The sequence below is a fragment of the Manacus vitellinus genome, unplaced genomic scaffold (genome assembly GCF_001715985.3).
Source record: "Manacus vitellinus isolate BGI_N305 unplaced genomic scaffold, ASM171598v3 scaffold_7_pilon, whole genome shotgun sequence".
NCBI lineage: Eukaryota > Metazoa > Chordata > Aves > Passeriformes > Pipridae > Manacus > Manacus vitellinus.
In genome coordinates this window covers 1,155,296-1,171,091 of record NW_021940813.1, presented here as the reverse complement: position 1 = coordinate 1,171,091, position 15,796 = coordinate 1,155,296, and the positions used below count along the sequence as shown (strand labels likewise).

The 15,796-nt window shown below is 41.5% G+C and overlaps 1 protein-coding gene across 1 annotated transcript in view; it reads right to left on the bottom strand.

Annotated features, from left to right (window-relative positions):
• The window catches only part of ABCG1 (ATP binding cassette subfamily G member 1), a 48,505-nt gene that overhangs the window by 14,662 nt on the left and 18,047 nt on the right, over positions 1 to 15,796 (bottom strand). The window contains exons 2-4 of the mRNA XM_029964806.1: positions 3,230 to 3,347; positions 2,352 to 2,484; positions 887 to 937 (exon numbers count right to left, since the gene is read on the bottom strand). Of these exons, the coding sequence (XP_029820666.1) occupies positions 887 to 937; positions 2,352 to 2,484; positions 3,230 to 3,347 (302 nt within the window). The remainder of the gene's footprint in view (positions 1 to 886; positions 938 to 2,351; positions 2,485 to 3,229; positions 3,348 to 15,796) is intronic.

The following is a 15,796-nucleotide window of genomic DNA, read 5'->3' as shown; positions in this document are numbered from 1 at the left end:
TCTCTCAGTCTGGAGAAATGTCAATTGCTCCAATTTGGAAATAAATACAGACAGAGGACAGCCACAAAAATAGCTGCTCTACCTAGGAAGTCGACACAGTTTTCACATTTCAGGAAAAGCGTGCACTTTTCCCCGTGGATGGTTGAGAGGAGCACACTCCCTAGTGCAGGTCCAGCTGGGTTACAGGTCTCCATGGGCAAAAACATACCAGGACTCCTCTCCCCCTCAGGAAAGCCCTACGTCAGCAGGAGGCAGAAGCAGGGCAGTGCAGCAAATGTGCAGCTCATTCACATGGTTTAGGAAATACATGTGCATGTTTTAGCCTGGTTTTCTGCTTGTCCAACCCACAGTCACCCAACACAGCTCCAAAATACATTAGTTGCAACTGCATTAACTTGCCCAGTGTGACGACATGCCCACCAGCACAGCCATAAAGATCTGCTCTTTCAACCATGAGCACAGAGATTTCTGCAGCACTTACAAGAACTGCTGAGCTTTTTATCAGTCCTTGGAAAAATTAAGGGCTACACTCACCGTTGCCACACGTGGCTGATGTATCTCACCACACACGAGATGCCTGAGCCCTCAGACACACACATAAGAGAACCTAAGGTGCTAAGGTACATTAGAAGGAATCCTTCAAAACCTGTACATTTATTTCAGTAGATCTTCTACAATTTTCCAGTCTCATACTGAAAGCAACTTTCATGGAGACTGCAGTTAACAATCCCTCCTAATGACACCTGTCAACTTCGAGGTTGTGATTCATTCTGTCATCACAAATCCAGTGCAATTCTATGTCAGATAAAAAATGTCTGCTTTACAGAGCTCACTTCATGGCCTTGGCATCCCCCAAAATTCTAAGTTTGACGGACAGTGTACATACCATTTCTCTCCTCCCTTCATCTTTCTCTTGAAGTTTCAGATGAGCAGATACCTGGAATGCAAAACCAATGCAATTGGATTTTGAACCGGTCTGAAGCACAACCACCAGTTACAGCAGATGTCTCAGGCACAACATCCCAATGTCTAACTTAAACAACTTCTTTAAACCCATTCAGCAAATCTGAAGTTGAACTATAATGTTCAAATCACAAGCATCACATATGCCTGTGCACTAAGTGAGTGTGATTTGACTTAATCAATCACTGGAGCACCTGACAAAAAACATATTAGAAAGGCCACTCTGACAGTCAAAGAGCTTGAGAAGAAGATGAAAGAGTCATGTTTTTTGCACAGCCAGTAAATTCTCAGGCAACACTGGAAAAAAACAGTTTATTTGTGCTTCATCCATATCACAAGGATAACTGAACTCTGCCATTCTCTAGGATGCAAACAAACAAGCACAGAAATAAATAATCTTGTGAAAGATGTCATCTGCTGTCCTGAGAGGCAGCTCCGCAAAACATCATGATTAACCTTTATTAAAAGCAATTAAACTGCTAGGTAATTATTTTTGTCAGAGCTTTGATTGATTAATTTAGACAGCAAGTATAATCTGGGCCCAATTCTATGAAAGTGGTCCTGTGGGATTCTGACTACAATGTTCAAGTAAACAAAAGAGAAGAAAAACTTCCTCACAGAAAAGAACTTTTGTAGAAAAATTAGCTACAAAAAAAACTACAGTGATTTTTTTTCTGGCCTTAAAATTTGTGAATTGATGCCAGCATACAGTGTGAGCATCCTTAGCCTTGTATTGGGAACAACCTCTGAGAAAAACTGGCTCATTTCTCAGGCTGAGTAACAGGCACTTCTAGACTAACTGGTCAAGTTGGCAATTTGCAAACTTCTTAATGCCATGAAAAAGAGTAAGAAGAATTTATGTTGCCTGTATATGTTGGAATTATTCTGTTCCTGTTGTTTTCCCACGAAGAAATGAAAGAGATTTTATACAATTCCTTTATTAAAGAAAAGGTACAAAAGAGTAGAAAGCACAGAGAGATCATGCTAAAGTAAAATAACAATTAGCAGTCAGAACATGGAAGATGGGGAGAAAGAGAGAGACAAGGTTACTCATCAGGTAAGAACAGATCGTCCCTACAAAGATGCATTTGTGAAGAATTTCAGGTTCCGTTCTCTAGGAGGTCTGAGAAGAGCCTTAGATCTTCTTCTAAATCACAATGCTGGTTGCAAATTGAAAGTCACAAAGCTAAAAAAGCTCGCACAACCCTTAGAAGAATGAGCCTGAAGCGGAATTCAAGGCAACACTAAAGTCCAAGCACTTTCACCGAGCAGGATCAAACACAACTCTGTGGTGTTGCCAGAGTGAGAACACGTGCACAACACACAGAGATTTTTTTTTTTTCCATTTTCTCCTGCTCAGATAAATTAGAACAAGAAAAAAACCTCACCATCATAGCTTCCTGGACGGTCAGGTGAGGAAGGAGCATGTCATCCTGCATGATGTAGCAGGAGACTTTGCGGAAAGAGCGCAGGTCCCGGGGCTGCCCATTGATGAGGATTTCCCCTTTCATTCCCGTCTCTCTGAAACCAACCAAGAAAACAATCAGAGGTGAATCCTGCCTTCCCTTGTGCTGCCAGAGGCCTCAGTGTGTGGAAGTCTTAGCTAATGATTGCCACCATGAAATAAAACCGATGCAGTGGCTAGAAATCATTTCATTTCCTGATCGTGCTCTCTTTCATACAAGGCTTCTTGCAATGCTGCTGAAAATTTTACTCAAGGTTAGTGCAAAATGTGTGCTGTCCTATATCAGTGCCTAAAAAAATATCAAAACATTAAAAACAGGGTTTTTTTAGGTTTCTCTATCCTGTTCCTTATGCCCCAAATGACAACAACACGGAGACACTGTGTTTGGCCATACAGGAGGGGATTCAGGAGGGTGAATCACTTCAGTCATTGCAGTTTGGTCAAGGAGACATCAACACTATGAAGTGGTGACTAAAGAGAGTAATTTCTTCAAGTGTTTATAAAATGTGATTTAAAAACCACCACAAACATAAGACACTGAGTCAGATTTGTTACACAGCCAAAAAGGAGATTTTTAATTTATTTTTGTGTGTGTGTGTGTGTGTTTTGGATTTTAAATTGCTTCTTATTTTTGGATCTCACTTGTTAAGAGATAAATTCCCAAGGGAACAGAATGGGATAAACAGAAACAATATAAGCAGTAAGAATCTAATCCAAAATCTGTGAAATACCTATTTTCTACAAACACTGGGGTAATATTTCCTCTGCTTATCTGAACTTGGGATTTTCAATGTTACCCACCTGTATCCTGCCAGAATGTTCATAAGCGTTGACTTCCCAGCTCCTGAAGGACCCATAATTGCAACAAGTTCTCCACTGCTGAACTTCCCTGAAATTCCTTTCAAAAGGGTCTTATAACCTGGAAGAAGAAAGAAAAGTTCACCCATCACGTGAACAATCACATCTGGGGAGCAATGACAGTTCATTTCCACTGAATGCTGGTGACAAACAGGCATTAGCAGGCACCTGCTCAGAGGTTGATGCCTGAGATCAGCACACTGCAAGAACTGTCAAAAATATCTATCAAAAGCCAAATTATGAGTGGGAGCAGCAGACTCCTCCTGCAACACAAGTAGTATGGTGGGATTACAGGATCACAGGCTCTTGGTTCACTCCAGGAAGACTTTTAAACAGGGCTATGAAACCTTGCTGCCATTTTCTAAGTGTCTTCTAACAATATTTTACTAGAATGCTGTGAAAATATCTAATATTCCAAAGCTAGCATAACTCCAGAGCCTTGGAGCAGACTGCCCTCCAACCACTGCAGCTTCAATACCAAAATTCTTCACCAAAACAACAACTTCTTAGAGAAAGCAATAGCCAAGACCTCAAAGGCAAAGCCCTTTGCCTTTGTTCATTCCCCACTAAAAGAGGCATGACAAGAAATGCAGCAAAAGGAGACACACAAACCTGTTCCAATATCTTACCACAAGGACTCTCTTATCCTAAGAACTCCAAAAGCTTGTCTAGACAGGGAGACTGACCACAGTAACTCTGTAAAAACAACTCCTAGGGAAATACTTACTCTGGATTAAGAACACGCAGGTTTTTTTCTCATTTAAATTAATCCACTCCAGAACGTCATGCCACGATAATTACATCCTCAGGCAAAGATGTTCTAGGATAACACCTCCTTCAACTTATCCCTGAGTGAATTACCTTTGTCAATAAACCTTTTATTTAAAGCCTAAACTCCGTGTTGCTCTAGGTGTAAGTAAACTGGGCTCCAGTGAGAATTCCAGATTTGGACTAGTTGCATCCACCTTGCCCTGCATGATTCCCATGTTAAGGCATAAGAACTCTGTGGGGAGGGTGGAGAGAGCCCTGACCAGCATTTAATTTTTAAGGAACTCTTCCCCTTTTATTTTATTTTTTTTTTGCTTGCTTACTTCATTTTAATTACAAGCACTTTTAGTGAAAACTTTTAATAATAAAAGAGTTAAGTAAGGTGTCAAAAAACAACCTCCAATGCTGAAAATGTTCCTGTAGTTAAATTAAAACCGAAACAGAAGGGTGGAAAATCCATTTACATGCAGTGTTAGGATTTGACAATACATTTTGCCACACTGGTGCATATGCAGGCAGAATTTATATTTCACATGTAAACTATCCCAGTCCTTTGATTATCTCTAGCACAGGTTGTAGCTGGAACACTGAAATGCTGTAAAAAAAAAAAAAACAACCTCATTGTCTGCAAGCTCCTAGAAAAAAGAATGGTGGATTATCTTCTTCTGGTTTATATTTCTTCCTAACTCCATGATTTGTTTTCCTTTCATCTCCACTTAGCATTCTCTTCAAATATTCTTCTTTTCTCTAGCCTGAGCTCATACTCCTTCCATGCCACAGAGAGCAAATTTTGCACTAAAAACATTGTCATGCTGCCATGGGGTCTCCCAAATCCACAGCAAATACCCTTCCTTGAGCATCCCCCAGCCCAGGGGGGAAACAGGAGCCACAGAAACTCCCTAGAAATATCTGATCCTACTGTTTTCATGGCAAATGTCTTAGAAAAAATAACTGACTAAATGTCTCAAAATAGCCATTTTCTTGAGTGCCATTTTTTAAACAGGCCAGTAAATTTTCACAATAAATCCTCTCCTGGACCCAAAGAAAACAACTTGTTTGGAAGCTACGAGGTAGGACGGGTATGAAAATAGCAGTGCACTCATGTTGCCTGTTCATGGCACAAGTTCTAAGAACAAAAGCAAGGACAGTCTATCAAAAGGAACAGCTATTTCAAGAGAGAAATTCAAGGCACCCTGGCAAGGCCAACAGGCTTGTCCTTCACACCAATGTCACCATCCAAATCAGCATCTGAAGGGCAAGTGCAAGGACAGGCCAGACCTTTCAGGCATGACAATATTTAATAAATAGGATCTAGAGAGACAAAGTCCTTCATTCTATCCCTCTCGTTACAGAGAACCAGCTCCCTCCCAAGCCTATTATTAAACCTGTAAAGGACTCAAACACTAGACTGTACCTCCAATTATTTGTATTATGCACCCACCCATCATGCACACAGGTTATGTGCAGCTGGGAAAGTTTCTCACACTGGTCACAAGCTGGCCAAGGTGCCTTGTCTTGAGTTTCCACTGGGACAGGATTTCTTTCACCAGGTCCCACATGCAGTGCACGGGTTAGGTGTCTGTCTCTATTCCCTGTCTGCCCTGCAAAGCTGTTTAACATGACAGAACATCTCATGCCAACTTCACTACAACAATTTCTATTGCATGGGCTTGTTCTGACCCACATTTACAGGGGAAAGGGTTCTCGTCAGAGTTCTGTAGTAGTCAGCTCACCATGAGTTTCAAGATCAGGACAGTAAATATTTCACAAACTTAACAGGGAGGATAAAAACGTGTACTGCCATAAATGAGAAAGGTGCCACCTAAAAACACACACTCATTGTCTGAAAATGTGTAGTAATGTATACACCATTACCTAAAACTGAAACCTTTCCTCTCACTACATATGATTGTGAGATTTAACATCACATACATTAAACTCATGTTTCCAAACATAATCTCACAAATGATGATCAGTCTACCTTTAATTGTAGTATCTTCCCCCTCATGACCTGCTCTTGTTTCTGCCCCTCTGATGCAGGTTTCCATTTTAAGAATCCTGCACACAACATTAAATCAGAGCAGGGCACATCACAGAATCTCAGAATCGGGTTGAAACAGAACTCCAGGATCATCAAGTCCAAGCTTTTGACTGATCACCACCCTGTCAACTAGACCAGGGCACTAAGCACCACATCCAGTCATTCCTTGAACACCTCCATGGATGGTGACTCCACCACCCCCCAGGGTAGCCCATTCCAATGCCTGACAGCCCTTTCTGTGAAGAAATTCTTCCTAAAATTCTCTGCAAGTCATTTGCAAAACAGTAGAGAAACATGCTTTAAGAAGAAATGAAAAAAAAAATAAATATGAATTTTAGATTAGGATCCCAATCATTGGCATTTTAAGTTGCTACAAACTCAAACCCGTCTCTTCTTTTGACTGGAAGCGCATAAAAAGCTTTTCTATTACAAAGGTTAATTTAGCAAACCCACAGAAAGATTTGACACTGTGGCAGTAGTGTGGTGCCCAGTATAATCCTTTATAAGGAATTAAAGTCCCTAAGTAACTACAGTCTTCTCTTTCAGAATATCGAGGCTAATCTTTAACAGAATCAGTTGACCTAAAACTTCTATATCAGGCCACATGTCTTTCACGAGAAACAGATTATGCATTTGAAGGGGATTGCATTCTTACAGTACAGGGACTGTTTCATGTCCATCTGCCATATATTAGGAATTTCTGGCTACCTCTGATTCCAGACCACCTCGTTTTCCTTAGTTCATGATCCATGCAGGAAGGAGTTTAAGTAACACAGAGTTTAGTGAAAGGCTGAATCTCAAAGCCAACTCACCCCAAAGTGGAAGCACCTTACAGGCCATTCAGGTCCAGCACCACAGCAGCTGTTTCCATTTGGACTGGACTTACATCAAGAGCAAGTTTAGCATCTTGACTTTCAGTTATTTCTCTTAAAACCATTTTGATTTCCAATGGAAAATTTAATCTTTCAATTTTCCAATGTCCCTTCCTGAAGTTATTGTGACATCACCATTAAAAATATATTTAGGGGCTGATAACCCTTGGGAATCCAAATACAAGTTTTCAAGAACTGCTTAAAATACAGATTCATTAACAGGACATTAACACACCATCACCAATCAGAGCAAGTACTCTGAAACTTTCTCGGTCCAACACACTAAAAATTGAATACAAAAGTAAGAAATCAAACCCTAAACAGAAAATTCGAGTGATGCAAAATGTTTTGGTCTTAATTTAACCACACTTTGCATTCCAGAGTTCAAGGTTTTGCTTCTCCTGAGAAGCAAAATGTGTGGTTTTTTTCTCATGTTAGCATTTCCTATGAAGGCAATGTGAGGCACTGTGATATTAGATCATATTTTCAGCCAGAAGCACCTGACTGGCCTGACCAGACCCCACCATTCAGGAGGTGGGTTTCCCTCTCTGCCTGGCAGCACCACAAAACCCACAGGCAGCCCCTTCTTCAACGAGCAGAGGGTGACCTTGTGTCTCTGATGAAGATGCTCCCATTGCTCAGGTCTGCAAAGCTTTTGCTAATGGATTCAGCAAGAGAGAAGTGTGTTGATGGTTTTATTTGCTACCTCCTGGATTTTACCAAGATTTATGGGGAGATCCGGTTTTCCCATTCTCAGAGAAACTATAATCAACCTGGAAAGAATCAAGCAAGCCACCCCCTCCTCATCCTCAGGGTAGGAGCATATGCTTCAGAATGTGTATGAGTCAGCACCAACAAAAACATAACCAAAACTCACTCCTACCTGACAGTGAATTTCCTCAGGTAAACACTGCCTCTAGGTTTTTGACTGAAGTGCTTCATTCATTTGCATTTCATTGCCAGCAACATACTCATTTGTTACTCAGAGAAATGTCACACAGACTCCTAGAAGTTTCTAGGCTTTGTAGCCTAATTCTCCATCCATCAGTAGGCACCAAGGGCCCGTCTCAGGTCCCGGGTGAGCACAGCAGGCTTTCCCTGCTTGCTGCAATTAGAGCAGTGTTTGCCCTTCCCGATGTATTTGAACTGCTTCTCTTTCATCACAAGCTCTTCTGAAGGCAGGAAATCACCGCTGTTGCCCTGCAAGTGCCACTGGCCTGACACAGCTCAAAGGCTTCTCAGAAAATTTACTATAGCAAAAGGTAACATAGGAAATTTCAACTCAAAAAGTTCACGTGTGGCAAAACTATAAAGAACTGAAAACTGAGCCACAAAGAAATCAGCATTTGGTATTTAAAAATCAAAATCAGAGACATCATAGCCTGCTCTTTTTAGACTCCCTGACAGGTAAAAATGCAGCACTAAAAAAAAAAAAAAATTACAAAAGGACTATGTTTCCTTGTATTTTTGTGGTGCTTTTTTACATAGGATGTGAAATACCCAGCTGGAAATACAGAAGACACCCCTGGCAAGTACTATATTACTAACCTGCCTCACTTCAATACCTTCAACAAAAACCAGCAGTTTAAGTTTCAATACACAAGTTTGTTCTCTTACAGTATCATTGGTCAAATTGTTTCTTAAATCATTACAGGAAAGTGCAGCAATTTCTTGATGCTGTATATTGACCCTGTTCCATTAAAGAAACTCCACTGTATTTTCCTATTCTAAAATTTTTGGGCTTAACCCTCATCTCATTTCCTCTTGTTTCAATCAAAAAAATATACTATGTCAAAGTCCAGGGAATTCTCCACTGCAAAACCTGAATAAGGGAAAGCGGAATTGAGGAGTCACACCTACATCTTTCCCCTTGAGGAAGGAGTGGGGAGTCCTCCTATCATGCAAAAATGCTCCTAGAAAAGTCACAACTTCTTCGCTGTTGCCCCTGAGATCCACCTCAGTCACACCCCGATGGCTGAAGGCCATTCTCTGGTTCAGGTACTGGTCTACAGCTGCACAAGTGAGGGAAAAAAACAGGCTAACTCAGCCAAATATGATAGTAAAGGGCAATTTAGTAACTTATGGATTAGAGAAAGAGCTTGCCGAAGTCCATCCAGACATGGAAAACCATCCTCGTTTTACGTGGCAGACATTTAATTTGTAGACTCCTTAGATTTATATCAGAAAACTGAACGGCTGGGGAACACTGGCAGAAACTCTGCACAAGACGAGAAACACACACACACACACAGAGATAACAGCTCGAGGCCAGATTTGCACTGGAAACATTTGGAGATGTAATAAAACACTAGCTAGGAAACATTTTTATCGTTTTTACATCATCGTTTTCCGCACGCTGAGGTGTAAATATGCCAACAAAAAACTCTCTCGTCTGCTCCTTCTCAACCTATTATTCACTTTCTGCATCTCAGCCCTTTTCTCACTCCTGAGAAGCCACTCTCTGTTTACCAGCAGAGACTACACCAACCTGCTTCATCTAATTTGAACTCTGTGGGACAGGGGTAAGCAAGCAGTGGCAGCAGAGAGATTTATGTGGAGTCCCTGGAGAAAGTTACCCCATATTGCCATCCCACGGAGTCTCTCTTGTTCTCCTCATGCTTTACTCCCTCTGTTCCCCCCTGCACTCAGTGAGTACCTCCCCAACCCCAGAAGCAAGGTCTGCACATGCAGCAGAGCAGCAGGCTGGCACTGCAGACCGCTGAGGGCAGGGACAGAAAACACCCTGCATTTGCTGTGCCACTTTCAGAGTGCACAGTCACAACTACATTGTCTCTCTGCACGTGAAAAGAGGTGCAGCTTCCTCTTCTTAGCACATAAACAATGCAACTGCACATGTGAACTAGCTCCTGGTGGTTTACAGTTCCATTTGACAACTCAGCAGTCACACACACCCCCAGTTTGTGCCAGCAAACATGATGCAGCCATACGTGTTCCAGGGGATGTGTGGAGTGACCAGCAGCCATTGCAAAGCACTGGCCCACTTTGTGGGTCTGGGATATCTGGAACATGCAGTTTCAGAAGCAGTTTACAGCACCAGAATATGATGTTGTTCTGCCCTCTCTCCCCAGAACACCTTCCCTGAGTTGGCTTTCGAGTGCACCTACAGAAGTGAGGAACAACCAAGCCCATCTACCTGGAAATCTTCCCTGGGAAATTAAGAGCAAAGAGGGTTTGTTTCCAGCTGCTCTGCCTGCAGGACTGTCCCTGTCTGCCAGGGCAAGTCCTGGGTGGAACAGGGGTGGTGGGACAGTCCTTTCAGCAGCTGGGGCCCCTCCAGCAGTTTGTGCCACCCAGGAATCACTCTCCCAAGTCACCTTTTCCATTCTGAAAGACAAACAGGACTTAAATTAAATTACCCCTTTACTCATTACAATTCATGCTGGGCCATTCAAACCATTTCATTCCAAACTGGACTGCTTTTTCACTTTGTTTTAGTATAAAACAAAAGTTAAATCACTTTCCAGTGATCAGATGAAGTAACAGGAGGCTTTTCACCTAAATCACTGCTAGTACAAAGGCAGGGTGTTTCCCTAACCTGGCATATAGTCAGGGAGATGTTTGCCATGTATTTCTAATCCTGCTATTAACCAGCCAGGACACCATGTTCCCCACTCACTACTGGGAGCACAGAATGCTTTTCTCTCTCTCAGTGGTACCAACAGGGTTTGTTAATGTTTAAGTTTGTAAATTCTCAGTTGAGAGGGATTATCTGTATCAGTCGATAATTATTTAAATAATTTGAATTTTCATTCCCAAGCTCCCCACTGAGTTCAAACAAGTTTAAGTTAAAGTGAATTACAGGTACCGATATCTGGGAAGAAAAAAAGGCACTTTGTAACTTCCAGAAAATGTAGGGGACAGAAATAACTTTCCTGACAAACAGAGTGAAAAAAAATATATTGCTTTAATAACAAGAACCTTCTTAATTGTATATTGGCCTGAACTGTACCCCTATAAAGCCTTGGGGGGCAAAGTCACACTAGAAGGAATAAACATGTTTAAGGTAACTGTCTACCAAACAAAACCTATACATAAACTCATACGTCTTTGGTTCATGACTTCCACCATCCATTGTGTATCACAAGTGAAAAAACCTTTTTATGAATCATTTTTCCATTCCAGCTTTAGAATCAACCCATCCATATATTTCAATTCTGTTCACACGTCTCTCAGGGACATAGAACAATAGGATTTTCCATTGTCTAAGCTCTGAGCCCTGCTTTAGGACAATTAAGGGAATTTACAATTGTAATGTGTTCTTGTACCTTGCCTCAGAGAAACGACCTTCGTTATGTAAATGTCTATAAAACAGCTTGCCAGGCACCAAAACATCAGGACAGAAAGGGCAGAAAAGCTAAGTGAGTGCTTGAAGTAACCAAATCAAATTCCTCCGCCTCAAAGTCCTTTCCAACTCAGAAATGAGGAATTCATTCCTCTCAACCTAAAATAATAAGTCTTTCAAGCCTTAAAAAAAAAAAAAAAAAAAAAAAAAAAAAAAAGAAAAAAAAAAAAAGAAAGAAAGGAAAAAAAAAAAAAAAAGAAATTCCCCTGTGGGCAGCAAAGCTCTTTCTTTGTAGTGGACTAAACTGCATTTCTTAATATAGCCCACGGCCAGGCCTTCTTAAACATATTGCTCTTGATCCACAGCCGATTTCCCACTTAGTGATCATGGGACAGATTAGTCGTAACTCAGATGGAGAGCTTAGCCCGTGCTCACAGCGAGCCTTGCAGCATTCAATCTACCTAATTTTACACATCTAAATGTCTGATGCTTAACCTAAATTCATTTTTAGGACCTGCAAAATATCAATAGATAGAAACCAGCACACCTCATGGGTAATTAATTCTACCTGTTTTGCATTCCTGTTCTGGGAAGGGATAAATAACCCTCTGGAAGGGCTTCTTTCTCTTAATTATAGTGGGAAGTTTAGGACAATTAGCTTAGATGAGACACCAAGACTCTAAAAGCTGTGAGAAATCTCATCTATTGCCAAGGAAATTACAGCTGGTTTTAGTATCGGTCACAAATAAAATTAATATCAAGACATATTCTGTGGTTTTAAATGTCAATTTTGATTGTGGTCCCTCAATTGCAGCAGTTAAACACACCAATTGCACAGTCCAAGTCTCCAAGTTGGATTGACACTTCACATATTTAGATGCTTCCTAGGATGTACAAACCTATCAGACACTGTGTTTTCACTCTGTCTTTAGTGGTTAGCACTTGCTTTGCACTCTGGTAACTGGGGACAGTTCAAAACTGCAATTTTTTTCTTCAAGCAATCTACTAGCTCAAGCACACAGCACTGTATTGCTAGCACTGGGTTCAAACTTAGGCAAAACACTTTAAAGACTGAAAAATCCAAATATGCTTTGGAAGATAGAGGTTAATGGAAAGCTAAATGTATAAGAACTAATTTTAAAGCAGTTTTTGAATTTTGTTTGCATGGGTGCCTTCAGGTTTGACTTCTATCTGTGCACTTCCCTTTGTGTTAAACTTTGTGTGTCAGCTTTCCTTCTGTGGCCACACAGTAAAGTAGAGCCTAAAGGGAGATCATGAGCCCCCAAGCCAAGATTTGTGACACAAAATCCCTGGTTACTCTGGGCCATGTTTTATAATAACAGAGAAAGATGAGAAGATTGCAATCCAGACAAGAAACCAAGTTCTAGCAGAGGGAGAATCTTAAACTGCAGATTATAAAGAATCTGAAAAGTCCCTTTAATTGTTCTCTCAGATCCCTGGACTAGATATTAAACTTATGCAAGACACTGGATCTGACAGTTCACATTGTGCAGTCAAACAAAAAAAAGCCCTGACTAAGTAAAGCTTTCACTCCTTTGAAACTCCGAAGAGTTGTGTGCACCATGCTCTTTCTCTGTTATCCAGGCTGCTCATCACATTATTTTAGTATCTGAATACTGCTCCTCTTCAGAGTAACTAATTAGATCTGACACTCTGTTGGGCTGCAAGCTCTGCCACCTCCTAATTTTTAGTTTGAAGGTTTACTGGACTATAAACCCCCACTCCCCTTGTCTGGCTGGATTGCAGGGCTGGCCAGGCAAAGTTTCTCTACAAAAAAGTTGGGGTCTATGTACAGAGAACTCAGACCTCCAAGTGACAGGAAACTGAAGTGCTGCTTCTGTTCTGGACAGAGCATTCACAGACTTTCTTGACACACGTTTCTCCAAGAGTACAGACGAGCAGAACAGGTGTCAGCAGCACTGTAGGCAAAATTCCTGATCCTGCAACTACTGATTACACCTCCCCACCACGATGTGAGATGGATGGGTTTGTGCCAGTGCCCTTTAATTCTATGCTCTTTACAGCTATAACCAGGCAGAGCTGAGGCCCTTAAGTAACCTGCATATGCAACCTGACCCAGTAAGAGGCCAGGTAACTACCAGACACCCTTCTTGTTACAGAAATATCTCATATTGGCTGATAATAGTTCCACTAGGACAGCTGCTTTGAGCCTTTCCTCAGATTCACCCTTTCTGTATCCCTTTATCTGGTCTTAGAGTACAGTTACAGCCTTCTGATGAGGTTTACAGGATGCTTATGCTTATATATGGGTCCTATCTATTATTATTATAATTATTATTGTTATTGTTGTTATCAGATACATCCACAACAAGATTCAGTTCTTGTCATTTTTTCTGTTGAATGTTTCTGCCTGAGAGAGTTAAAGCTGTTCCTCTCTCCCTACACATGCACATGAAGCCATATGCCTGCAACTGAGGAGAGAGAATGACAATTAAATAGGTCAATGAACGAGAGTAACCTTCAAACATGAATGCAAATAAATCTCTACTTGCAGCAAGACCTGATGGCTTCAGAAGCAGTATTTACATGTTGAAGCATTTGGAGATCTGGGGCATAGCTTGTACTTCGCCTGCACAGAAAATAGCTACCCTAATTTATCTTCAACCCTTAGGAAATATGAAAGAGGGGGAGAAAAAAAGTATGAATGACGCACAGCTTCATCTTTCTTATGAATCTAGTGGAAATGTTTTTTCAAAGCAATATCCATAGCCTAATCCTTGTTTGATAATTGCTTTTCGCTGCCTTTTTTTTTTTTTAATTGCCTTTGTTTCTGTTACTTAAGCCCGCAAGAAAGGTCTTTCCTGACAAAAGAAAAGCCAACACAATCTGAAATGAAAGGCTGACACATTTCCTCGAATGACAAACTGAAGTCACGAGCCTGATACACACATTTTGAGATGAAAGCTGTTTACGTGTGACAGCCGGGCAGAAAGCAATTTCTCATAAGTACCTTCATACCTCCAAGTACAAATAGTATTATTCACAGTCTTACAAACAAATAAAGCCAGAACCCTTCCCAGCATCCCTTTCCTTTGCAGAAAAAAAAAATAAAATCTTCAAATAGGAGACATTCCAAAATAGCCCAGCAGCTGTTGTGAACTGCTCTGCCCCATCTGCCTTTATTTCCAAGTGTGGATCCAGCTGGGTCACTCTGCAACAAGGGAGACAGAAAACCTTCCTCCCTCAGAGAACACTACTGAGTCTCCTCTGTTGATGTTCAGAGTCCTCTCCCTTCCTCCTTCCAACTTATCCCCACCCACGTGTACCCAAAGCAAGGGGGGAAAAAAGCAGAAGTAAAACTTTGGCTCTCTCCTCCTACCCACCTGTGTAAGGGCTAGAAAAGAAGCCCTGGGGCTTTCTAGAGTTACTGCAGAAGCAGTTGAAGTTATTTTGCATCTCTTTCCTCCAAGCTGGGCTTCATGGCAATATCTAGTCCAAATGGTGCGTAAAGAAAAGGTTTCCCTCGTGCTTCTGTGTACATGTTCATCACAAAGTCTAGGTTAAACTGGAATGTGATGAAATGTCTCCTGTAAACTGCATAGGGAAAAAACCATACGTTTTCCCGGAGTGTTTGAAACAAAAGTCGTTGTCTGAAACAGACTTCTGTGATGACTCACACGCTCACAAGACAACACTCTGTGCCCCTAGCCCTTACAGACGTGAAGAGATGCATTTCTTGGATTTTTGAAAAATGTTTTCAGTCGTGGTCGCCGCAATTTAAAAACCTGCCACAGCGTCTGAAATTCAAAAAACCACCACAGTTCACAAGCCAGCTTTGATAACTCAAAATATCGCATCTGACTCCAAACAAATACCATTTTTTTCACATCAGTCTTATTCAACTGCAGTAGTGATGACAGTCTGGTGAAGGAACTTTCTCTGAAGAACAGGTACCTGCTGAGCACCTCGGCCATCTGACCCTCTAAACAACTCCTGCATATCCTTCTCCTGCCTCTTCTCACACTCTCAAACCAATTCCTCCCTGCCAATTGCAAGATACACTTCCATCCCCTCACATTCCCACTGCTCCCATCCCCATCCTCTCCCACAGGCAGGCCGAGGAACGCTTGGAGCCAGGAGGACCTTCTGAAATGCACTCAGAGGCAAATACCAGAGGTGTTTCAAAAAAGCAAATGTTAAACTCACGCACTGAGTCTTTAATCCTACTATATACACCCAGGAGCAGAGGCAGGGATAGAAAATTCCGTGATCAGCCTTCCAACCTGGAAGAGCCCGGTGAGTGAGAACAGGAGCTGTGTTTGGGAGAACTGCTGAGGCTGAAGAAGCTCCTGTGGCAGCAGGACATCCCTGTGGCCATATGGACAGCTGGAGCACAAGTCCTGGGAGACTTCTATTTTCAGAAACAGCCGAACTGATTCTGATCATTTCTCCTTAACACTTTAATGAAACAAAAACACAGGATAATATATTTACTTTATTTTAGCACTGATCTAGTAACGGACACAACTTATGAGCCTGAATGT